This window comes from Falco naumanni, chromosome 5 (assembly GCF_017639655.2).
Source record: "Falco naumanni isolate bFalNau1 chromosome 5, bFalNau1.pat, whole genome shotgun sequence".
In the NCBI taxonomy this organism is placed as follows: Eukaryota; Metazoa; Chordata; class Aves; order Falconiformes; family Falconidae; genus Falco; species Falco naumanni.
This window is the reverse complement of record NC_054058.1, coordinates 1,151,514-1,176,500: the sequence shown is the minus strand read 5'-3', so window position 1 is coordinate 1,176,500 and position 24,987 is coordinate 1,151,514. Positions and strand designations below refer to the sequence as shown.

Sequence of the window (24,987 nt, the reverse complement as noted above, 5' to 3'; positions counted from 1 at the left end):
CCTGCCTCAAGCCGTGCGATGCCTGCGGCAGCACAGGGAGAGCCCACGCCCGGCGCAGCTGTAGAAAAGGAACCTGTCCCGTTTAATGAGCCCTGGCCCCCGCAGCACAGAGGGCGCAGTGCCAGCATGCGGCAGAGCAAGGTGCACAGTGAGCGGGACTCAGCCCCTGCCCTGGGCAGGGCGGGGGGGCGGGGGTCAGGCTGCCCCGGTGTGGCATGGGGACCAGCCAGGTGCCGGGCCAGCAGCAAGGACAGAGAGAGCCCAGGGCTCAGTCCAGTTGGCACCAGTGTCAGGTCCAGTTTGCAGGGAGGTACAGCTCTCGGTCGGCTCCGCGTGGCACGGGGAGGGCAGGGGGCAGGCCAAGAGGTCCAGGACGGAGGCTGGAGGAGGTGAGCCTGGGGGGCTGCGGGACAGTCCTGGAGAACGCTGCCGTGGCAGGTTTGGAGCCTCCCTGCCCGAACCGCAGTTTAACCAAAGCGGGGGAAGGGAACAGAGAAGGGGCTGGAGGCTGAGCGGCCCAGGCAGGGACCCTCAGCTCTATCTAGCTATTCCCACTTGCAAGGTATCTGGTGGTGTAGGGGGGTGGGATCTGCCAAGCACCCCAGAACGGGAGTGAGCCTGGGTGACAGATGTTTACCAGCAGCTCCACGTCCCCAAGTCTCTCTTAGGTGTGGCTCAGGCAGCCCCGTGCCAGGAAGGGGGTCCAAGGGAGCGGGGCTTCCCCTCATTATCTGATGGAAGCGTCGCTGGGGGGGTCACGGTCAGACTCCTCGCTCTCCTCGTTCAGGGCCGACTCGCTGTTGGAGGCTGGGGTGAAGGCAGGAGACTTTCTGCTGAGAAGAGCAAAGGGCAGCGGTCACAGCACTGCACAGGGTGAGGGGAAGGACCTGGTTCAGCGCGGCAAAGAGGAGAGAGGCTGAAGTGCCCCTCTCGCTGCCCTGGGACCCACGGAGATCCCTGGGAGCCGGGGAGGGTGTCCCAGAGAACACCAGCTGAGAGGTCCGGGGATGGAGCAGCGCCGGGGGAGACGCCCGGAGCAGGACCCTGCCCAGGCATGCGGGGCTGAGGGCGGGTGGAAGCCCACCCCAGAGGTCCCCAGCCTGGAGTCCCTACGCAATGGCAGCTCCTCTCTCGTCAGGGGTGTTCCTGTGCGCGGCGGCGTGGAGGCTGGTCACCGGGAGAGCCCAGCCACCTCTGGGAACTGCCCCCCCCAGCCAGGCAGGGCAGGGCCACGATCCATCCCACCTTCAGCTCCCGCTGCCTGCCGCTCCGCTCCTTGCCCAGCGCGCGCCACCCCGGGCCTCCTGCCGAAGCTCACCTGTCCCCAGACTGGGTGATGAGCCGCCGGCAAGTCTCCATCTGCACGTCCAAGCCTCGCTTCATGCTGCACATTTCCATGTACTCGTGCAAGTGCCGGTTCATGTCGTTCTTGGCTGTGGCCAGCTCCAGCTGCACGAGGGAAATGGTGCAGAGATGGGTACAGAGCACGGCCAGCCCCGAGGCGGCCACCCCCCTGTCACCACCCCCCTGCTCCAGCACGGTGCCTCCCTCCCACAGGTTCCCCATTTCACCCCCTTCTGTGCCACGTCGGCCCCGCTTCCCCCTCCTCCCACCTCTATTTGGTCGATGGTTTCCTGGTACTCCTTCTCACGGCTCTTGAACAGCGACTCCGTGTCCTTAATCACCTTCTCCAGGCTGTCGTCCTGCTGTTGGGAAGAGCAGATGGCATGTTTAGAGGCAGGGAGGCACCAAAGATGAGGAACCAAAGGCACACAATAAGAGAAATTAGAGAAAGAACTGGCAGCACTGGGTAAAAAGAGGAAGAAACAGAAGCCGTGTAGTATAAATAAGGCACAAGCCAGTCCTGCCAACCAGGGCGGAGAGACCCAGGACTGGGCACTGAGCACATCAGCCCGGGACAAGCTCAGCAACGCACAGAAGCTTTGACAGGCACAGTCCATCCCCAAGCACGACACGTCCCCAGGGAACTGCTGAGGGTCAAAGCTGCAGCTGGCGAGGGCTTTGGCCACAGAGGACACTGTTTGGGCAGTGCTGCTGTGCAGCAGGCAGGTGGGCTGCAGAGCCTGAGCAAGGGACCCCCAGAGACCAGCCCAGCCAGAGGAGGTCTTCTCCATCATCCCAGAGGAGATGTGATGCCCTCAGCACATCTTTCAGGCTACAGGTCCCCAGTCTGTCTAACAAGACCTTCACAAGGATGCAGTAACGTATTCCTGTGGAGACGATGGAAGCATCTGCACAGGCCTGCAAGGGCTGGAGGTGCTGAAGTCTGGTCTTTGAGGGAGCATCTTCCCCGTGGCAGGCAGGACGGAGTGTCCCAACCCACGGCTGGATCCCAGAGGGGACCTGACACCACCGTTACCTCCCCCTGCACCTCTGCGGCTGCAATGGCGTATCCGGAGAAGTCCTCCCAGAGCAGCAGTGTTTCTTCTGTCTCCTCCCACGTAAGGCTGTCACAGTCATCCTCAAAGTCATATTCCCTCCTGGGGACAAGGGAACAGCGTGTCAGGACAACCCCAGCGGGCAGGGGGCTGCGGCAGCACCAGAAGCCTTGCCCCTGCTCACAGGCAGAGCTGTGGCTCCAGGGGATCTGGCCAGGGTGGGCTCACATGTGCTCAGACCCAGCAGCTGGTGGGGAAGGGGCTGCCTCCGTGTTCAGGAGCCCTGGCAAACCCAGGCAGGGACCCCCCACAAGCAGGAGCAGGGGGCAAGAGGAACGGGCGCTGGACCCACTCCCACCCACGGCACGGGTGGGCTCAGGTCTCCGGGGAGGTCAGTCCCCCCCATGCCGCAGAGCGGGGGGTGTACGTACCCCGCAGCTGCACCCCCACCTCACCCTCCCCTGGGAAAGAGGAGCTGCACCCCCCCCCGCCCCTCCCCATCCCAGGCGCCGGCGGGGAGCCGGGTGCCAGAGCCTGGCTCGACGCCGGCAGCGGCGGTGCGGAGCGGCCGCACTCACAGCTGGTTCAGCATCCTCTGCATCTCCTCATTGATACTCATGGCCGTGGTCTCGTCCTCCTCCTCCTCTTCAGGTTTTCGGGAGGCGTCGCTCTCCGACAGCGAGGTGTCTTCGTCGCTGACCTGCTTGCGCTCCCGCTTCCGCCCCACCGAGGCTGGGACCTTAACGGGAGACAAGTGCAGAGACTACAGAAACGAGGCCGGGTCCGAGGTCAGGAGCAGGTAGTTGGGAGGAGATGGAGGGGAAAGGGATGGCAGAGGGACAGAAAGGCAGGGGGGAGGGAGAGAGAGACAGAGAGAAAGGAAGGAAAGCGAGAGAGAGGGAGAGAGAGAGAGAGAGATGGGCTCATTATGGTCAGGTTAAAGATGGTGCAATGGATAAAAAACATGGGTTTAGCATTTTCTAAAATTAAAACTAAGCAACTGAAGATGGTGTCTATGAATCTGATGAGAAAAAACAACGTGGTTTTACTGCAGAAAAACTCAAATCGCCCACCACCCCAGTCCAGAGACAGGGAAACACAGCAGTGACAGAAACAGGAAAAAAGAGACAAGAGTCTGAAAAAAGTGAAATATGTCAATATTTACAGTTCGACCTGATTTACAGAAAGCTTAAAATTTGTACTCTTTCCCAACTGAATGGAACTAACCAATTGCTTCTGTAGGGACAAAGAGAGCGAGACAGAAAGGCAGCGACATCCAGAAAGAGAAAAAGAGACAGAGAAGAGAAGAGAAGAGAGACAGAGAGAAGATGACGGAGAGGGGAAGGGGAAGGAGAGAGATGGAGTTAGAGACAGACACTCGAGTAACTCATCTCCCTCCTGCAGCTGCTCCCCTACCAACTGCGGGGTCCCAGGGCCCGACACAACAGGTCAGTGAGAGGTTGAGGGGACTCTTGATGCCCAAAGCAACATCTGGAGCTTTCCACCTCCTCTCCATGCCCTTTCACCTGGTCCTCCAGAGAGAGACAGAGAGCGAGGGACTGCACAGAGCAAGGGTGAGGGTGACTAAGCGTCTCCCCTAGCAGGGGGGCTGGTGTTGTCTCTTCTACCTCCTTCAGGAACTCTCCTCCCCAGAGCCAGCGGCCAAGTGTGGAGCAGCAGCAGGTGCTCCTCACCTGAAACATCTTGATCATGTCCTCGCAGTTCCGCTGCTGCGCCACGTCGCACAGCTTGGCAGTGATGTCGATGCGCCGGCAGATGTCCATGTCCACCTTCATGGCCTTCTCCTGGATCTTGGTGTCCAGCTCCGTGATGTTCTGAACCCACGATGCCACAGGAGAGGGATAAATCAGAGGGGCAATCAGAGCCCCCAGGTTCCCCACCACCCCATGCTGCAGGACTGCATCCACACCCCTGCTCTGCTCACTGCACCCTGGGCCAGCCCTGCCCCAGACCGCCGTGACATGTCCCACCAAGGAACTGGTTTTCCACGCAGCCCCACTGCTCGGGCAGGACACCGCTGCCGGGTCGGAGAGGGGTCAGGGACTCACATTGCTCATCAGTCCCTTGAAGACAACAAGCTCTGCCTTGAGCTGCTCCACCTTCATGGCCAGCTCCTCCTGGCAGGCTTCAGCCTCCTGGGCTTCCTGCCCCGGGCAGAGGGAGATGCGCAAATCAGCGTCAGCGCAGGGCAGCGGGGCTGCAGGGGAAGGGGGGGATGGTGATGCTCACCTCCTGCAGCTCGGTTACGCGGTCCTGAAGCTGGACACGAACCGTGTACTCCTCTTCCCATCTAGGGAGACAAACACGCCGCTCAGATCCCGCCGGCCTTGCCGGCTGCCAAAGGGAGAGGAGGGAGCAGCAGCTGCTCACCCCAAAGCTATCCAAGAGGGGGTGATGACGGCACCGGGGCGGGAAGGAGAACGTGCCCAGGAATGCATCACTGCTTGCTTCCAGACGCCCAGCAGCTGCCGAGCCTGGCAGCGCCCCCAGCCACGAGCCCTGCCCCACCAGGCTCTCCGCCGTCCCTGCTCACCGCGGGGGGAGCCGGGGACACCAACCACGGGCTCTGCATGGCAGTGGCACTGCACAGCCTGCCACGCTGGGGCTGGTGGCTACGCCCGACGCAGCCCCCGGCCCCTCCACCTGCCCCCGAGCCCCTCGCCCTCAGGCCACGCTAGGCTCAGCTCCAAGGCTCAGGACGGGGCTTGCAGATCTCGCAGAGCTGCCCCATCAGCATCGTATTTACGACCACATTTGTGCCTCTGCAGCGCTGCGGTCCGGGCTGTGCAGAAGCACAAAACCCGAAGCGATGCTGAGCCGTGGCGCGCGGGGCCGTGACGTGCGCCGACGCGAAGGGCTGCTCTTCAGCCCGCAGCGGTGCAGAGGCTGCCCCGCGCCCAGCACGGCGCCCGGCCAGTGGCACGAGCCTCCTTGGCCATCCTGCCGCGTAACACATTGGATTAAAGAAGGTTGCTTCACCCTACAAGGAAGCGGGACGGATTCTCCCAGTTACGCCAGGGCGGCTGGTGGGCGCTGTATTAGGCTCCACAGCTTTGCCAGAGGCTGAGCCGCAAAGGTGCCCAGCCGCGCCACACAAAGGCGCATCGCCGAGCAATTATATTATATTTCGCTGCATGAGATCATCATCTCGGGCCATGCTGCGGTGCTGGCCTGGCCCACGGTCTGTCGGGAGGCCAGCCGGCCGTGCTGCGCTTCGCTACGTGGCCGTCACGTCCAGCAGCCGGGCTGGCACACGCCGCGGTGCGGCACGGGGCAGGGCTGCTGCATCCTCACCCGGCTCTGCTGGGAGAGCCAGATTTCTCTGAGAAAGCGGGATTCCTCCAGGCAAGCAAGCGGAGTGGGCCCTGCCTGGTGCAGCCAGCTCCCGTTGCTGTTTAGCGCTTGCAAACGCAGAGACAGGCACTGCCACCCTGCAGGAGGACCTGAAGAAACGTCTCCTCTCCCTTACTCCCACCAAGTTTGAAAAAGAAATCCTAAGGTCTAGGGGACCAGATAGCATGTGAAAAGCCCTCTCGGGGTTATCTCAGGGTATCAGGACGATCTCCCGGCGTGGGAGAGCCCTGGCTTAAGAATTTCTAAGCTCTTAAGGCTGGCAACGCTGCTCCTTACTCAAGCAAGGACAGAGCGTGCAGTGCTCGTGCTGGAGTGAGCTCCACACCGCAGCTACAGGGAGTCAAAGGGGGTTCCCGTCCCTTTGGGAGAAGAGGGAGACAAAGAGAGAGGGAAGGAGAAAGTTAAAAGGTAGAATTGCCCTTATACGGGAACTGTTCAACCAAGGCCTCCCTCCCCAGGGAGAAAAACGCCTTCCAACATCAGAAAAAAATTTCAGCATCTTTCTCAGCATGGTGCTGCCTCCTTTTCGGTCCCTGCCTCCCTCCGGGTGTCTCTCAAGCCCGGACTCACTGGGGACATAAGGCACAGCTGCAGACCCCGGGCAGAACCCGCTTCACGCCGAGGCTAAGGGAGAGAGCGCAGATCAGATAAAAACCGATTTAAAGGCAGGAGGAACAGCGATTGGCCCTGCCAGTGATGAATCCGCAGGAACCTCTCTCCCGCTCACCTCCTGCCTGGCTCCTTCCCTGCTCCCTCCTGCAATGCACCACTCCTAATAATAACCTGCCTGCGGCGCGGCACCCCCGGCCCTGCACGGCCGGCGGGCGCTGCCAGCTGGACCCACGGCTGCCCCACACCACCGGGGTCCCTCCCGCACCGCCACACGGCAGCGACCTGCCCAACGGCTGGAACAGAGGCAGAACGCCAGGGCAGGAGGGTCCCAGCAGCAGACAGACCCAGCCGCCCCCTTGCCAGCCCTCCCAAAGCTGGGAAGGCAGCGAGATGCAGCGCCATCCCCACCGCCTGCCCCCCCAGAAGGTTGGTGAGCAAAACAACCAGCCATGCACATCTTTAAAAAACCCTGCTCGCTGCAAGAAGCACCGGGGCGCCGCAGGCGGTGCCGCACGGCCCGCAGATGCTGTGGGGCAGCCTTTGGGCCGCCTGGGGCACGAAGCTGCGCGTGTGCCCCTCTTGCCATCTTCCAACTGTTGGAGCTTTACCTTAACGGCGAGGGCCCTGCAGCCAGCTGCACCCCCTCGCAGGGCAATCGCAATAACAGACCTTCTTGTGGCCTCTCGGTACATAAAGGGGGCTTATAAGAAAGACGGAGAGGCAATTTACTGTGGCCTGTAGTGCCAGGGCAAGGGACAACGGTTTGAAACTGGAAGAGGGTAGGTACACTTGGATCAGAGATAAGGAAGAACTTTTTTATGATGACAGTGCTGAGACACTGGAGCAGGTTGCCCCAAGAAGTTGCGGATGCCCCATCCCTGGAAGTGTCCAAGGTCAGGGCTTTGAGCAACCTGATCTAGCGAAAGCGCACAGCGGGGGTTGGACTAGATGGTCCTCAAAGGTCCCTTCCAACCCATTCTGCGATTCTAACGCACACTGTGCCGTAACACTACACATCCCACACCTCTAGCACGTCCTTGCAGCATCCAAGATAAAAACTACTTGGGAATACAGGTAGAGCAGACAGCATAACCCGGTGAGACTCAGATCCCCCATGCGTGGTGGGTCTGTATGACACCTGCAGGCACCTTCTGCCCCTCTCCAGGCCACCTAGCCTCAGCCTGCTCCTTCAAACGCAGATCTTGCGAGCCCCTCTCCTGCTGCCGTGGCTCCTCTCATCCCTCCCTATTGCCCCCACACCCCTCCTAGATTCCAGGCTTGAATTTCAGGCCCTGTATATCCAGAGAGAAGCTCCTGCTGCACCGCTCCGAGTGCCGTGGGGTGCACGGTGGCAACGCTGCCCTGAAGCAAGCACGAGCTCAAGCCACGGCCAAGGAACCGAGAAGTCCCGTGTTAACACGGTCTCTTCCCTTGGCCTCCAGGCAGGCGGCAAATGGATGACACCGTCCCCACAGCAGATCAGAGCCCAGCGCGGCAGGGAGCTCTCTGCTCCCGCGGGATGTCAGCCCTCAGCATGGGGAAGGGTGTGGAAATGGGATCCTCCTGTCCCATTCCCCTGTTTGGGATCCGGCTGTACCCGTCAGAGTTCCCGGTGCTGGAAAGGGTCTGGGGGTGGGGTCTGCTTTCCCCCAGCTCCTGGTAACACAGTCCAAAAATAGATCCCACCACCAACATTGGCCCGCAGTGGCTTGTGGTGCCCCCCCCCCGCCTCCCCAGCGTCCCTGCTACCTCCATCGCCCCCCAGCCTGCCCCAAAGCCCACTTGCCAGAGCGAGACCACCCCGGAACGCCCTCCTTTCTCCCAAAGTTTCGGCAGCACCGACAAACCCGAGGTGAAAACACAAAGTAAGGAGAGCCGCCCGCCCGCAGAAGGAGCCGGAGCCCAACGCCTGGCTTAATGATAAAAGGCCTTAGGTACGGGCCGCGGTAGGTGGGAAAGGAGAGGTGCCAGCTCGTCCTTTCCGCCTGCCTTGCCTGGTGCCCTCGGAGCATCCAGCCGGCAAGCGTGCTCAGCCGCAGCCTTATAAAGCCAAGCCCGTAAGGGTCATCCTGGATCCCCAGCCTCGCATCTCGGCACCAGCGCCCGCAGCTGCAGAGTGCAGGTTAGCGGCACGGCTCCTGCGGGTAGAGCACACTTTTGCTCGTTTGGGCACATAATCACTGACTTTCTAATTCCTTCTAAAGCACCATAAAGTGACTTCTGGGGAAAAAAAAACACAAAACAAAACAAAAAAAAGATAAAAATCAGTTGCTTGAGTGGCATCAGTCCCCAGCACTGGCCACACACTGCCCGGCGCCATGACCCAGCGACGCCAGCCCCTGCCTGATCTCATCCTACGTGCGGAGCCGAGAGCGACCTCGGGAACTGGCCTGAACCAAAAGTGCCGCCGGTGCGATGCGGGAGCTGCGGCTGCCCCGCACGGCAAAGAACGGGCCGAGAGATCAGCCCTGTATGCTGCTTCGCCCTTCTCCCAGGCACATGCCAAGCCGCAGCTATTTTGGGTCGGCAGGAAAGCCCCCGAGGAGCAGGGTGCTCCCAGAGCCCCCGAGGAGCGGGGTGCTCCCAGAGCCCCCGAGGAGCGGGGTGGTCCCACAGCCCCCGAGGAGCGGGGTGCTCCCAGAGCCCCCGAGGAGCGGGGTGCTCCCAGAGCCCCCGAGGAGCGGGGTGGTCCCACAGCCCCCGAGGAGCGGGGTGCTCCCAGAGCCCCCGAGGAGCGGGGTGGTCCCACAGCCCCCGAGGAGCGGGGTGCTCCCAGAGCCCCCGAGGAGCGGGGTGCTCCCACACCACTCGCTGCTGGGAAGGCAGCGGGGAGGGAAAGGGCCGGGGCAGCTGGCTGCTCTGCGGAGGGGCTTCTGGGCACCTTCCAACGGACCCAGGGAGCCCTCCTCCTCACCATCCTCCTCACCATCCTCATCCTCCTCCTCCTCCTCCCAGCAGCCTTTCCCAACCCAAACACGCTTGCTGCACATCCACCTTCCTCACCTACTTTCCTGCTGCTCCTCCTTCGCAAGTGTTTCCAGATCCCCTCCCGTTTAAAGCACCAGCTCCTGCAGTCATGTTATTTCCGTCCCTGCTCAGAAAGGCCTTCCCAGTCCGTCACGCCACGTCGGTAAGACGGAAAAACCCTCAGCGAGCATCCCGGGAGGGTTCGAACACCGGGAGGCCGGCAAGGAGACCCCGGCGCAGCCAAACGCGCTGAGGGGCCCGGGATTTTCGCCTCGTGGGACCCACCCCCCGCCAGCTGGAGCCCCCCCGCTCCCGGGCAGCCAGGCCAGGGCTGCCCCCCCTGCTCAGCGGGCCCCGCAGCCACCCTGGGGGGTCCCTGGGGGGCTGCAGCCCGGAGCCCTGCTCCCCCCTGCCCCTCCTCACCTCCGCTTGTACTCGTCGCGCTCCCGCTTCACCTTGGCCAGCACGTTGTAGAGGGCCCGGATCTCGGGGGTGATGGTGTCGATCTGCACGCCCACCCCGTCCGGGTGGACCCAGGAGACCCCCGGGCCCTGCACCAGGGTGGTCTCCGGCCCCGGGCCCAGCCGTCGGGCTTGCGAGAAGGACCAGATGGTGCCGGGCATGAAGCGGGAGGCGGTGGGGAAGGTGGGGGGCGGCTGCCCGGGGGAGCCCAGCGCCCGGGCCGGCCCCAGCCCCAGCCCCAGCCCCAGGGTCCGGATGGGCCCCACGAAGCCGGTCTGCACTGCCTGGTCCCGGCGCGGGGGTCCGCGGCCCCGGCCGCCCCCCTCCTCCAGCGCCTGCTGCAGCTGCTTCTCCAGCTGCCGGTTGCGCCGCTCCAGCTCGTGCACCTTGGCCAGGAAGCAGCGGAACCGCAGGTTCAGCGTCTTGAGGACGCTGATGTTGGAGCCCAGGTCGTTGCGGAGCGCCATGGCGGCGGGCGGCGCGGGGAAGGGGCCGGCGGGCGGCGGCGCGGCCAGCTCGCCCCCGAGGGGCTCGGCGGGGCGGGCGGCGGGGGGGCTCGGGGCCCGGCAGCCCCTGCTGCTCCGGCGGCAGCAGGAAGAGGTTGGGGCCGAAGAGCGGGTTCATGGCGGCGGCGGGGGAGAGCCCAAGCAGGGCCCCGGCGGGGCGGGCTGAGCCCGGGGGCTGCGCCGGGCCGGCCCCGCGGTGCGGCTTCCGCTGCGGCGGGATGCGGCGGGGCCGGGAGCCGCTCCCCGCCGGGGCCCCGGGCGGAGCGAGCAGGGGAGGGGACGCGGCGGGGACGGGAGGGGACGCGGCGGACGCCGCCCTCCTCTGCCCGCCCCCCCGCCGCGGAACGGGGGGGCTCGGGGCCCCGCGCCGGCGGGTTGGGCGCTCCGGGGGGGGTCGCGGCCGCCCCTGTCCTTGTCGCTGTTACCGTTAGCGCAGCCCCCAGCGTCGCCCCACGCAGACCCCCGGAACGCTCCCTCCGCACCCCCGATGCCCCCTCGTTACCCTCACTCGAGCCCCCCCATCACCAGCCCAGGGCGCCTGTGCTTGTTACTGTTGTTATTGTTGCTGTTATTGTTATTACCGTTAGCGCAGCCTTCAGCGCCTTCCCCAGCGCTGCCCCCCTTCGACCCCTCATAACTTTCCCTCTGCACCCCCAAAGCCCCTCGTTACCCTCACTCGAGCCCCCATCACCAGCCCAGGGGGCCTGTGTTTTCTATTATTATTGTTATTTATTATTCTATATGTTTAATATTGTTATTGTATTATTCTTATTATTGTTAGCACAGCCTTCGGTGCCTCCCCCAGTGCTGCCCCTTTTTAAAACCCTCGTAATGTTCCCTCTGCACCCTCGAAGCCCGCTAGTTACCCTCACTCAAGCCCCCCCATCACCAGCCCCGGGTGCCTGTGCTTTCTATTATTATTATTATTATTATCGTTGTTGTTGATACTGTTATTGTTGCTGTTGTTGTTGTTAATATTCTTATTATTATTGTTAGCACAGCCTTCAGTGCCTTCCCCAGCACTGCCACCCTTCAAACCCTCGCAGCTTTCCCTCTGCACCCCTGAAGCCCCGTTACCCTCACTCGAGCCCCCCATCACCAGCCCAAGGTGCCTGTGCTTTCTATTGTTCTTGTTGTTGTTACTACTGTTATTGTTAGCACAGCCTTCAGTGCCTTCCCCAGTGCTGCCCCCCCCCTCTAGAGCCTCACAACGTTCCCGCCGCACCCCGAAGCCCCCCGTTACCCTCACTCGAGCCCCCCGAAGGCAGCCGGGCCCCTGGGAGCCGCCAGCGCGAGCCGCGGGTGCAGGAGGTCGCAGGAGGCAGCCGACCTCAGCCCTGCGACACCCTGCGCTCGGCTCGCTCCGCCGCTGTGTGCCGGGCGGCCTCGGCTCTGCCCTCCTGCTCCCTACCTGCTCCCTCGGCAGGTCTTTTCCTACAGTCTGTCCCCCTGGCCCTGCCCTCAGCCCCAGGCCACTGCTGCAAAATGCTCTCCACGCTCCCTTGCCCTGCTGTCCGGCGGGAGGGGACCGCATGGATGGATGCGGATGTGGACACACACCTGTGTCACATGCTGCCATCGCGGCCCATTCCCCGGGGTGTCCACGGCGCGGCTGAGTGCCCTCCGAGATCCCAGCTGAGCGGTCGGCAAAGGGGGAGCGAGCAATGGCTTTAATTGAAGGAAATGCCCGGCCTCCACGGCAGACAGGCGCTGGTGGGGGAGGGTGCTGCAGAGCCCTTCCCTTGGGATCTGACATACGGCTCAGTCCATGCATCCAGAAACTTCCCAGACCCACCGAAGATGGCCAGCTTTGCTAGTCTTGACCGAGAACCTGCCTATTGCATTTTCTCTGCTGCTTCTCCTGCAGGCCTACAGGGCTCCTCCGTCCCTCTCCTGCCTTCCTTGCCTGGGAGCAGACCAAATCAAATTTGTTCCCCTCTCCTGCCACGCTGTGTCCAGCATCACCTCTGCCCCGTGACCTGCCTGTCTCCCCTACCCTGCCCCCAGTGCTGGGCTCCCTGCAGCAGCCCCCATTCGCACTGATAATACCTCCTCTCCCACCAGAAACGGGGCAGCATCCTCCCCGGCACACCCGTGGCTGCTGGAAGCTGTAACTGGATTTCAGTCCCTCCCATGTGGGCTTAGGGTAGGAAACGAAGCGAGCTTTCCTTCTTCTGTCACCTCTTAACACTCTTTCTCTGAAGCAGCGGTTCCCTTGCTCTGCTTCTGACCAGAGAGGCTGAGCCATGGCCAGCAGCGCTTTTGCCAAGGGAGAGGCAGGTGGGAAGGTGTTCCTCACTGGCGGGTGCAGGAACATCTCCCAAAACCCCTCGCTGCAACAGCAGCCGGCAGGGAGCCACACACCCAGCAGCAATACCACCAAATAAACAGCCAGGGAAAAGGGAAGGACAGACGGACAAAAGGGATTCCCAGTCAAGAAGCTTGTTTTGAAGCAGCAGTGGCAGCTCCAGCACGGAGACCTCCCAACACGTGCCCTGGAAGTCATCACTGACTCCCTCCTGCCACGTCCCTTCCCCCGCCCCGCACGCTGCTGCAGCCTGCCCGCACACGCGGCAGCCCCCCTTTTCCACCAGCCCCCCGTCCCCTCGCACACCCGGATTTTACCCCCCGTCCCTGCCAGCCCGTCCGCAGTCCCCTCCGGTCGCGCGCAGGCGAGTGGGGCTGGGCAGCAGGGAGAGCCGCTGCTCCCGCGGCCAGCGGGGAGCATGGCCAAGAGCAACGGCTACAAACGTGGAGCAAGCGCCTTCCCAGGCTCCGCGTGGCCTGCTCCTGTCCTGCTGGGGAAACCCGGCACCAGGGCTGATTAATGAGACGCCAGCAGAGGAAGGTGTCGCCATCCATCAGGAAAAGCTGTTTTGCCGGGAGGCCAGCGCAGCGCTGGAGCAGGTGCGGGAGCTCCATCCTTGGTGGCTCTCAGGGCTCAGCCACAGCGACATGACCTAGTGCCGGGACAGTCCTGCTGACAGCGGGGGGCTGGGCTACAGACCCCCAGAGCCTCTTCCCACCAGCACTCCAGCTGTCTCCTGGAGAGGACAGGGCAGTGTGGAGCCTCCTTATTTTTTTTTTCCTGGCTTCTCCTGCTCAAGCTACTTGCTGGGGTAAAGGATTCCTCCTGACACAGAAGATGGCTGGGGCAAAGGGCCAACTTCTTCTGGCTGCTCCTGAGGAAGCCCAGAGACAACCCTGCTGCCCAGGGAAGCACAACGCTCCTCTACCCCAGCACAACAGCTCCTCCTCCTCATCTTCCCTTCTTGGTTCAGGCACTTCTCCCGACCCTCCAGCAGCTCCTGCCCTGAGTTTGCCAGCTCAGGCTCAGCAGTGGCGCTGCTGGACCCCACCAGCTGACGTGCAGAGCTCCTCACTGCAGCGCTTCAAATTTGTGCCCGTAGCCAACGTAAAAACAGACACTTATTCACAAACATGATGCTATTTATCTTGCACAGATTTTTAGGCTGAGAAAGCACTATTGCATTTTCTTACCCTGTGCAAAACACACGGTGCAAATTTCTGCAGCTCAAGTCAGGTACTCACGTGGGACTGTGTCTCTGCTGACCGCACGGTGAAGGGACTGAGCCTCTGCCATTGCCCTTCATAGACAAATCGAGGCAGATTTGCCAGGTGGCTGATCACCTAATAAAATCCCAGACCTTGCCTTGCCTCCCGCGTGAGTTTGCCCAGCTTTAACATCCATTGCCAGTTTGAGGTGCTTCCCCCTCTCCCAGGTCACAGAACCTCTTACTAGCTAATGCATCCTCCTTGCAGCGGTGCTTCGTAGGTGAAACCTGTTCAAATTAGCTCTACAGCTTTCCTCGAGGCTCTGGTTTTTAAGGCATGGGTCACGCTAGCGTGTATATACCCCATCTCCCCGCTCTCCATCCCTGAGTGCCCCCCATGCTACCTCCTCCCTTGCACCTCACTGCTGGAGCATTTCACTGTGAACCCTCCGAGTCTTCCAACTTCCAGGATGCTCCACTAAAACCCCAAAACGGGGGAGCAATTGGCACCGAGGAGCGGCTGCCAGCAGAAGCTGAGCCATCACCACCCAAACCAACGCCCAGAAACGTCCCTGTCCCACAGCAAAGGAGGGAACGGCTTTGCTTTTTAAAGACGCTGAACACCAGTCCCCAGGAGGGAGTTTTGCAGCCAGGTGGTGCACGTGAAGGCGGTTCTGGGCACTGCAGCGAGCACCAGGGGCCTCACAGACCTTGCTCCACTCAGCATCCCCCACTGACTCCAGCAGCAGGGCAGGGAGCTGCAGACAGCCCCTCCTCAGGGCTCTCCAACCCTCCCTAGCAGGGATGGACAGCTCAGGGGAGCAAAACCTACCGACCTGGGCTCGGTCATTTATGGATTCAGCCCCTACAAAAGCATGTACATCTCTGTAGGGTTACACGCAACAGCGCACGCGCTCCAGGATCTACTTTTCATACCCCAGCCCCTGAAGCACGCGGCGCAGGATTCACTCCCTTCCCCCGGCTGCAGCCGGACACGAGGCCCCGCGACCGCAGGCTGCCTACCCGGCACGGAACAGGCGTTCCAGCGCGTGACACCACTGGAATTAGTGACCGACCCACATTGCTGCCGGAGTCTCTTTCCATGATGCACCGTTGTCCCCGGAAGCCTCCGGTTTCCTCCCCCCACACGCCGAGGGCACCTCCCGGGTGGCAGGGGGGAGCTGGTGGCATTCCCGAGGCTGCAGCCAGCATCCTCAGCGTACCCCGGGAGGGCTTCTCCAACAGACTTGCCTCGCCGTGGAGAGGCGTTCGAAGAATCCCCACCAGAATCAAGAACTTACAACGCGCGTGGTGGTTTCGTCCACCGCGCTGGCAGCCCTTAGCAGCGAACCTCCCCTCTCCTGCACACCGGCTGCGCCTCACATTGGCCTTCTTTAGCCTAAATAACTTCTACTTAAGTAAGTTGTCAAAATCAATAAGTTCTAATAACAGAACTGCTTGCCTATTTTTTTTTCTCCAAGTCATTAAATGCCACCCCAGTAACATCTGTGTACAGCGCAGTGGAACAGATATCACGACTTCTCTCAACCAGCTTTTAATTTATAACAGCATCTTTACTCCTCGGACCTGCTTTCAACCCTTGCTTTGCCTCAGTTCTTCCTTCACTTCGCTCTGCTCAGCTCTCACAAACCACATTACCGGCAGCTCCCAGATAAACTACATTAAAGGTACTGAACAATGACCCAATCGTCACATTTTCCAAAAATCTCAGCTTTCAGGTAACAAAAGATGCCCAGTGCAAGGCGGCAGCTGCAGACACAAGCCCAGTGTGACCAGCAGCCTCGCACCAGAATGCAGAGGGAAGCCACCAACTCGATGGCAGCATTTCACCGCCCCCCTCAACATTCCCTGAGCAGTGCTATGCAGCGGCTGAAATAAAGAGCAGAAGGGGAGCAAGCACCAAGGAGAGCTGAAAGCCGCCTCCGCCTCTCCCCAGCTGTAACAGCAGGTTTGCAGCAAGCAAAGCGTGCAGAATGACGTACAGCAACAGAGGGAAGTTCTGCTGAGGTGGTTAAAGCAGCATCTATTCCCACCTCTCAGAGGGGACCGACATAATTTGCAGATCCATTAGGAACCAGACAATTACACTGGGATCCCAACCAAGAACATCCTATCCCTGCCGCCGGGGTTATCAAGATAAATGGGTTACCCAGCGCGGTGGGACCCAGTTAGCGTCGCTAACAGGACAGGTTACCCTCGCTCCCCAAAGGACGGGCTCACGGCTTGCCAGAAGCAAAAGCCCTGCCCGGTGCAAGCCACCCTACAGCTGGAAGATCGCCACACGGCTCCACTTTTGAATTGTACACTACAGTCCTGTATTGCGTCCCTCCTAGGGGAACCTCCTAGAACTGGAAAAGAAACGAGGCTGGAGGAGCAGAGGCAGGGCTCAGCCTGCCCCGGAGCCGCTGCTGCCACAAGCCATGCGAGCCTGGTGCAGCGAGGACCCAGCCGAGGGAAACGAGGTGCTGGGCAGAGCTCGGGACTAACCTCGCGAGCACTAAGGGGCAGGCGCAGCAGTGGGACCACCTCCCAGCAACACCAGAACCGCTCAGGTCTGCAGGTCACAGCGACGGCCCGTCTATGCCCAGGAACCAGTTTCCAGCACAGGACGAGGACAGAGGGTTTGTGACCCGGGCGAGCGGGCAGCGGTCGCCCCTCGCAGCACTCCCAGCCAGCTCACGCCCTGTGGATCTCCTCAGGCAGCTGTGCTTAGCAGCCCTTCCAAGAAATATTTTCCCCTCGTGAATACAGCTGGCTTCTCAACCCGCCTAAGCTTCTAGCACCCACCGCGCCCTGCAGAAAGGAGGGTCGCAGCTACCCCCACCCTCGGTGTGTTTGACGGGCCCCAGGGTTTTTGTTTACTGGAAAAGAGCAAGAAGTTGCTCCCTGTTCACCTTCTCCATGCCATTAACGATGTCACACATGCTGTAACACTTCTTTCCCAGGCTCCAAGAGGCCTAGGCCCGAGCTGTTCCTCTCACAGAAGCCACCCCCTAACTTCGGGTGTTTGTCCCCCCCGATTGCTTCCCAGCGCTACAGCCCGTACTCAGAGAGGGCACGAGCAACACGGGGCTGAAGCGCGCATACGGGGAGGCAGTTTTACACAGGGAGGGAACAGTTGTCTCCATTCTGTTATCCAGCAATTCCTTTCCCAATGGCACCCAATATTTAATTAATTTTTCTGAAAGACCCCAGAAAACTTCCTTTGGGTCCTGTATGTCAGGCAACCCAGAGACCTCACCACACAAGCGTGGGATGGGACGGTCGCATTCAGAGGCTCCTCCCTGCCCCGCTTCACTGGGAAGTGTGGGGAAAAAGTGATTTTTAACTATAAGGACATTTAATTAATAGCTGTTCAACACAAAAAGACAAAGTCAAAACCAGAGTTATAAAACACACAGATACATAAGCCCTAAAAAGCGGAAGATAAGACAAGCTGTAACAAAGGCCAAGGGCTCCCGAGATGGTGACAGATCAGACGATTACAGGAACCACTCAAGTGCAACCTCAAGGAGCTTCAGCTGGAAACTTCACTACCAGTAAGAAAGCAAAATTCTTCATGGGGAAGAGCAAATCTCTCATGGGATGTTTGAGGGGAATTGTGGCGTAAAGTTTATCATGCAGTGTTTAAGGAAGATTATGGGAGAAAAACTTACTGTGGGATGTTCAGGGGAAGGATCAAATGAGGGGAGAGGAAGGCACTGAGCTACGTCAGAGAGAAGCGAGCACAGGAAAGGGAGAGGAGGGATGAACAGAAGGGGCCAGTCACACAGGCACTGGCTGCTGGTCAGCGTGCCTGCCTGCCCGAGCCCCGCACCCGATTCCCACCATCTGTCCTGGCCTCGTTACTAAACTAATCCCTGCCGGCTCCTCTGCACGCACGTGTGCGACCTGCCAGCAAGCTGCACGCTGGCCTAGCCCACAAGTAGGGCAAGAGATGCGAGAGCCGGGTACCGGGCAGGGCACAGGCCTGAGCAGCTGCTGCCAGCGAAACACACACACACAACCCACCAGCACGCTCTCGGTGTGACGGGCCAGGCAAGAGCAGGATTTGGCCTTTTTTGCCATTCCTGTTTGGCGAGGCCCATTTGTGGTTTCCTGGGCACCCGCCACAGCGCTTTTCTTCAGTTTCTGCTAATCGGTCCGTGTCTGGTTGCATCAGCAGCGCGTGTGCGTGTCTCAGGGAGCTCCTGGAGTTCACGCTCAGCCTCACCACTTGCTGAAGCTCATCACATGGGAAAGCAGCAGCCTCATGCGTAGCGGACCAGGACAAAGGATTCCCGAGATCCTACAGTCCACTGCGCTCATCTGTTCTCAACAACAAACAGGGGAATAGCGCATCAACTTCTCCCACGAACCCAGAGCCTGGCAAGGAAAACAGACCAAGGCAAAGCCTCAGGTGAGCTGAGCTAGCAAGACAGTTACAGAAACAAGATTTACGCCTCAGGTCCGTCACACACCCAACTTCACACACGCTGTGGTGGAACAGAAGCTGGAGAGGGTGCTTGGTAGAAAGTTTATTAACGAAGTGTCTCTAGAGATTTATTCACTAGATGGCAGAACCAAAGAAGAGAATAATCAACTCACACTGGCAAAGGAAAGGGACCTGGGCTGACATTTAAACAAAAGCAGCCCAGACCACTGCCCGTTACGTCTTAAGGAGGAGCAACCCCCTCTAGGTGAACAAAAAGGCCGAAGGAAATAGTGACCATAAGACCAGTGGCAATCCTAAGTCATAAGACCAGTGGCAATCCCTGCTGCAGTCTGGGAGGTCAAGAACCAGGAGACTGCTGGGGACCAGCACAAGGCTCGGTCACAGCAGTGGACTGGATCAGCACAGTGACCGCAGGGAACTAGGGACCAGCACAGGCCCACGGGCCCAGGAGGGAGATCCAGCCCTGCCCCAACAAAGCCCCCTGCTCTGCGGCACCACAAACACAGCCCGCACCCCCGCAGCCAGGATTTCAGCTCTCACTGCTTCTTCACAAAGAGAAGCAGAGCAGGGCACAAGAACCAAAACCGCCAGAGCGTCAGACAGGAGTGGAAGGGGTTTCTGTTGCAGAGGAGTAAGGGGACGTGGCAGAACTCTGTATTCAGTGTTCCAAGGGAAAAGGCCAAGACTTGAGCAAGAGTATAAAACCTTTAATGTGTCAGTGCACCAGTCCTTGATGCAGAGGGAAAGGAGCAAACAGGCCTGTAGCTGTCCCAGGCGTGCAGGTTCTCCGCACAGAGCAGCAAAGACAGGCGGTACACGCAAAGCCGTGGCAGCCTTTGCGCTCAGAGGAGGGGGCCAGCACCTGGGAAAGCAGCTCCTCTCACGCTCTCTTCTGCTTCACCCTATGCCTCTTCTTGGCAGGGGCTTGAGGACGCATCATTTTGGGAGAAGGCCGGCCAGCCTTCAAGGGTCTCCTCTGTGCCTGCAATGAATGTCTCTTCTTCAAAGCAGGCTGTGGTGGCTTCTGCTCTTTGTCAGCTTTTGATCCCTCAAGTTTCTTCTTTTTTGGCTGAGGCTCCACAATGGTATCAGGGACAGTGGATGGAGGTGCTGCTTCCACAGCAGGCTCTTCATCTGAAACAACAGAGAAAGGAGCTGTAAGAAGAACCTGCCTGGCTTCCGCAGGGGAAGCAGCCTGCGAGAACAGGCCCGGCAGCTCAGCCGAGCTCCAGCACCGGGTTACCTGTCTGTGCCTGGGGGATGGCGTTAGAGAATTTCTTGAACTTGGCAATGAAGAACCCATCCATATTGTGCGTGTGGGGATAGAAACGCCTCGTAGACTTGAGGGAGGGGTGGAAGCGACGGTCTTTGAACCTGGAGGAGGAAGCAGGGTGAGAAATGATAGAACACCTCTGCTCAAACCTGGCCACCAAGGAGCCTGCGCAGCTTGTGACCCGGCACGCACCTAGTGAAGCCTTCCTTGCCAAAGTCCAGGCCTGTGGCCACCAAACGAACGTTGCGTTTCTTCAGTGCATAATCCACAACCCACTCATTCTCCTCCACCTGCCAGAAATTAAGCATTAGGATCCGAAGCTCAGCAGTCCTCTGAGTAGGAGATGACCACAGCAGAGCGTGGAAAGGACTTACCATGATAGAGCAAGTGCAATAGACAATGTAGCCCCCTGTCTCTGAGGCAGCATTGACTGAATCTATCGCGCTAAGAATCAGCTCCTTCTGCAGATGAGCACAGCGCAGGATGTCTTTCTCATCCTGAAAGAGAAAGATAGGTTAGTGTGCCAGAGGGGCACAGGGAAGCACTCCAGGCCTCTGCTGTGGACGGAGGGATGACAGGAGAGGAAAGCACGCATGATATAGAAGGTTCCAGAGTCTTCTGCAAAACTAATCTCAAAAAAACCTGGCTCTGGTACAACATGCAAAATAGGAACGAGAAGGAAAAATATATCAGTGTCTCCACTGCAAGCATCTCTGAGAACAAAGCTGTCCCAAAGTCCTTCCTCTTGTGACTCATACTTAAGTCCCCATCTTGTGTCCCCACTGGCCACTCACCTTGTTGGTTTTGACAGCAGGATCCTTAGAAATGACACCTGTTCCACTACAAGGAGCATCAAGCAAGACACGGTCGAACCCTCCAAGCACCTACAGGAAGACGTACGTTTGGAATTACACTCACAGGCAGGGACTCAGAATAAGACTAAGACCAAGACTAGAAGGGGAACCAGAAGACTAGGAAGGCAGCAAAGATCCCTCGCTCCTCCCTGTCCACCTTCCTGTCTCCCTGTCAAGTAACAAACACACTCCTCAGCAGCTTTGCTCATCCTCTTGTGACAAGTGGCTTTGGAGAACACCCATTTAACTAACGGGACAGCACAGCAGCTCTAGGTAAGCAGGATAAGGACACCCCAGCACAGGCAGGAACGTACCTTGGGGAACTGGCGTCCATCACAGTTACTCACTACAGCATTGGTGACTCCCAGCCGATGCAAGTTCCCTACCACACTATGCAGCCGCTCGGCATTGCTGTCATTGGCCAAGATCATACCCGTGTTCTTCATTAGCTGAGCTGCCAGAGGGCAAAACACATCAGCAAGGGGCGGCAACCCCCCTGCACTTTTGTCCGCAGGGAGAGCCACCCCTCTCCTTTCCCCAGGTTCAGTCCCTGCCTCTGTCACCCCTTTCTGTATAGACGAGTGAACTCGTCGCTTCACAGGGCACCCCTCCCCGCCTCCCCACCAGGGGCTGCAGGGCGGTACCTATGTAGCTGGTCTTGCCTCCTGGGGCACAGCACATATCCAGGATGCGTTCGTTCTCCTGTGGAGCCAGAGCCATGACGGGGAGGAGACTGGAGGCTCCTTGCAGCATGTAGTGCCCAGCCAGATACTCAGGGGTGGCACCTAGGCAGGGAAGGCAGAACAAAGTGCGATGACACGCAAAAAAATGGGAGTCAGGAGTGGGTCAATGGAGCCCTACAACACGAAGGGTGATCTCACCAATGGGCACAGAGGAGTCATAAATAACAAGCCCCGTTTTCGACCACTTCCCCAAGGGGTCGAGGTTCACACCGCGGTTGATTAGAGCCTGCAAGACAAGGAGATGGGACTGAGATGCTGTCCCGTATGACAGGCGGTGCAGGAGACAACCACAGGCTCCTGCTCACCTGTGCCAGGTCCCGTCGCCGCGTCTTGAGTGTGTTGGTGCGAATGGTCACAGGGCGGGGAACCTCATTAGCTTCCAGGAAGTTTACCAGCTGGGTGGAAGACAGGACAGAGAACAGAGATAAAAACGAAGGCCCAGGAAGGCAGCTAAATCCTCATCAGTCAGCAAAGATACAGGCAGGGCAGGATCCTACCTCAGGGAGTGGGAAGATGTCCATAAGCTTCATGAGCAAGAAGTCGCTGTAGGAATAATAGGCAGCCATGTCCCGGCGCAGCAATGCAAGGTACTCTTGTCGCGTGTGTCCTTCCTCCCGCTTCGCCCCAAAGTCCTGCAGCACCTCCATGTTGCCCTTGATGCGCTGGTGGATGATGTGCAGGTCAGGCGGCTCAGCAGGTAGAAAGACCATTAAGGAACCATGAACAGCCAACGAACTTGCACACGCACAAGCTCTTCGCAAGCACAATCAGTCATGCAGGACTCCTGCATCACAGCACCCGCACCAGAAAGGCTCTGTTGGAACAGACTGTCATCAGACCTCAGCAGAGTGGGGATTCAAAGGATGGGACCGGACAAAAAAAGTTCACAAGGCAGGAGCTACAAGGTATTTACAAGAATTTGTTTAGTTACTTTAGATAAACAGAAAAAACCAGGAAAAAGACAACAACAAAAAACATCTTCTAATGCTGAAAACAATACCTGTGGCAGAAAAGAGACTAGAAGTTCCCCAAGGGCAACTACGGGGTACAGAGGAGAAGGAGAAGAGGCAGGATTAGATGTACTGGGGGGAGGAAATCAAAATCACTAAAGCCCAAGAGCAAGTACTTTGGGTGCTGGAATTGCTGTCATCAGAGGCTCTAGGAACGGGTTAGACAAACACCTACCAGGAAAATCAGGGTACAGAGGAACAAACTACTGATAAGATACTCACATGCACTCAGGGCTAGAAAGGAAAGCGGGGCAGGCTCCAAGCTCTGTACAGGGCCCAACAGATTTCCTAACTGCGCTGTACAGAAGCACAGCATTGTATACTGTCTATTTGGGCAGCTCATCTAAAAATACCTCATCGCCCACAGAATGCTCTTGCTAAGCAATACTCATGATGAAGTCCAAAGGAAGCCCTTTAGTTGTATCCAGGCCCCGTGCTGCTGCAGGCACATGGCCTATGGATGTCACAAATAAAAAGGATATCCTCTCTCTCAATCTGTTCATTAGTTGGCAGTTTAAACTGCTCATCTATATCCAGGTTGAGCTGCAGATCGGGGCCCTCTTCCTCCTTCTGTCCCGTTTTCTGCCCCCTTGCCGCCTCTGCCATCTCCTCTTCCTCCTCCTCTTCACTGTCATCTTCACCAAGGCTTCCCCTAAGGGCAAAGAACAGGACAGGTGTTTTACAGAAGAGCAGTATCACACAGGTACTTCACAACTACCATTTCTTAGATGGCAAAAAGGACAGAAGAACAGACAACACATGCTCCTTGTCTAACCAGGAAAGACACTGCAGGCTGGCAGTATTATCAGATCCTTACCTATCAGAATTCTGCTTCAGGGCAGCTTTTTCAATAGGCAGCAACTAAAGAGAGACAAAAGAATAATGAAGCAATATCCCCAGGTACCCCCTTACTTCCCAGCATCTGTGAAATTTATCTGTTCTGTTTAAAAAAGCAACAAACAAAAGCACCAAATATTATCCTGGGATCAGCTGCTAAACTGGAAATTGTTATTGTGAAGGGAAGAAGGGGAAAGCTCTCTGCCACCTCACCATCCACCCACCCCTTAGTAAAGTCACTCTTGTTTCCCCAGGCCTGACGGGTCTTTTCAGCCAGCAAAGCCAAGTATTTCTTGCATAATTAAGGGTAAAAAGCTCCTACCTCTTCCTCCTCTGATGATGAAGACACACCATAATCATCCACCATCTCATCGCTGCTCCCATCCTCCTCCTCCATCTCCCAGCTGCCTCCTTCCACCTCACCATCGCTGGATAACTCCACATTTTTTCCTTTAGATGGGATTTTCTTGGCTTTGGCTGGAGCCAGCCATTTTGAGTTGCCATCACTGAAGCCAAAGCGGCCACGAGTGGTTTGTCCCGCTGCCTTTACAGCACGTTTCTCCTTCTGCGGGGATACCTGCTCTTCAGCTACAGGCAGATGCAGCGGTTAAAAGTTAGGCGTTATTCCCAGAAGCAGCTGCCCTGTTTTTTCAGTTGCGATACAAGAGACCTTCACCCTAGGGCTGAGCTGCCTGGCCAAGAGAAGGGATTCCTTGCTTTCCACATCGGTTTTCTCAATCGCAAACAAGGGCACGTTACCACCTCTACTCCAACAAAGCTTTAAAGAGAACTAACTAGAGTTACCAAAGAAAACCGTGGCCACAAAGTTCTTATAGTGTTTGCCCTGACGTGTTACAGTACCCCCCTTCCCAAATCTATCGTCCATCCTTCCCTCCTCCTGCTGTGACACCTTCCTATGCGCCGTGGGACACAACGCGGCGGCCTGAAAGGCCTCAGCCGCCCAACCTGCCTGCGACAGCGGCGACCCGGGAGCGGCACCATGGAGCAGAGCATCCTGCCGGCCTGTCCCGCGGGCAGCACCGCCGCCTGGCACGGCGGGTCTGGCAAGCAGGAAAAATTCGTTTAAAATAATAAAACCCCCACCTGTTTCGTGTCATATAAAAAAAAAGGGGGGTGGGGGGGTGGCCTGGGGGGCAGCAGGACAGGCTGTCTGCAGGAACGCCCCGCCCCGGCCGGTACTCACCTGCTGGCTCCTGGCCCGCTGCTCCTCCTCCTCCTGCTGCCCCCCGGCGCCCCCCGACCGGCGCGGCGCTGCCCGCTCCCAGCCGCCTCTTCGCAGCCCTGCGGCGAGAGGAGAAGCGGCAGTGAGCTCCGTCCCGGCCCCCCCCGGCCTCCCCCGGCCCCCCCGGCCCCCCGCCTCACCTCCTCCGCCCGTGGCTGGAGAGCTTCTTCCTGCCGGGCTCCGGCTCTGCGGAAAGACACGCGGCCGTCAGGCGGCCCGAACCGGCAGCGCGGCGCCGGGCCGGGCCGGGCGGGGCCGGACTCACCTGGCGGCAGGAAGCGGGCCAGCTCCACCTCCGCCCCGCGCTGCTTGCGGGCCTTGCGCCCGGGGCCGCGCTTCTCCTTCCTGCTGGGGTCCAGCCTGCGGCCCATGGCGGCGCGGCCCCTCCGGCGGCCCCGGGCCCGCCGCCACACGTGCGGGCCGCCTCTGGCCCCGCGCATGCGCCCGCCGCCGGGCCCGCCTCCGCCGCGCCCCCATTGGCTACCGCCGCCTCTTCTGCTCGCTGAGTGGATGCGCCCGGTGACGTCAGCCGCCCGGAGGCCGCCCCCAGGGCCCGGGCCCGGCCGGCCTGAGCGGGGAGCGGGCGGGGCGCAGCCGGCAGCCCCAGGTGCCCCCCGGGCCGGGGCATCCCCCCCCCCCCCCCCCGGGGGTCTGACTCCCCGGGGAGGGGCGCAACACACCAAAGCAGGGAGCAGGGAAGGGGCTTAGGGCACGTGCCCGAGTTCAGCGGGGTGC

General features: G+C 59.4%; 2 protein-coding genes across 2 annotated transcripts; both read right to left on the bottom strand.

The window, feature by feature from the left end:
* Positions 1-59: 59 nt before the first annotated feature.
* IFFO1 (intermediate filament family orphan 1) lies at positions 60-10,555 on the bottom strand. The gene is given in 10 exon segments (XM_040596291.1): positions 60-830; positions 1,319-1,449; positions 1,614-1,706; positions 2,381-2,501; positions 2,978-3,138; positions 4,094-4,234; positions 4,469-4,564; positions 4,650-4,710; positions 9,777-10,373; positions 10,375-10,555. Coding segments are annotated over 10 exon segments (1,569 nt in total). The 5' UTR covers positions 10,440-10,555; the 3' UTR covers positions 60-727.
* An 8,429-nt stretch (positions 10,556-18,984) lies between these two features.
* On the bottom strand, positions 18,985-24,677 carry NOP2 (NOP2 nucleolar protein). Its single transcript, XM_040594562.1, has 16 exons — positions 24,518-24,677; positions 24,393-24,438; positions 24,214-24,311; positions 23,332-23,597; positions 22,990-23,033; positions 22,655-22,824; positions 21,660-21,859; positions 21,468-21,557; positions 21,301-21,388; positions 21,064-21,204; positions 20,734-20,873; positions 20,360-20,449; positions 19,940-20,062; positions 19,758-19,855; positions 19,536-19,666; positions 18,985-19,426 (listed from the first exon to the last, which is right to left on the bottom strand). Exons 1-16 carry the CDS (start codon positions 24,621-24,623, stop codon positions 19,173-19,175), a joined length of 2,085 nt encoding a protein of 694 aa, XP_040450496.1. The 5' UTR covers positions 24,624-24,677; the 3' UTR covers positions 18,985-19,172.
* Between the last annotated feature and the right edge of the window lie 310 nt (positions 24,678-24,987).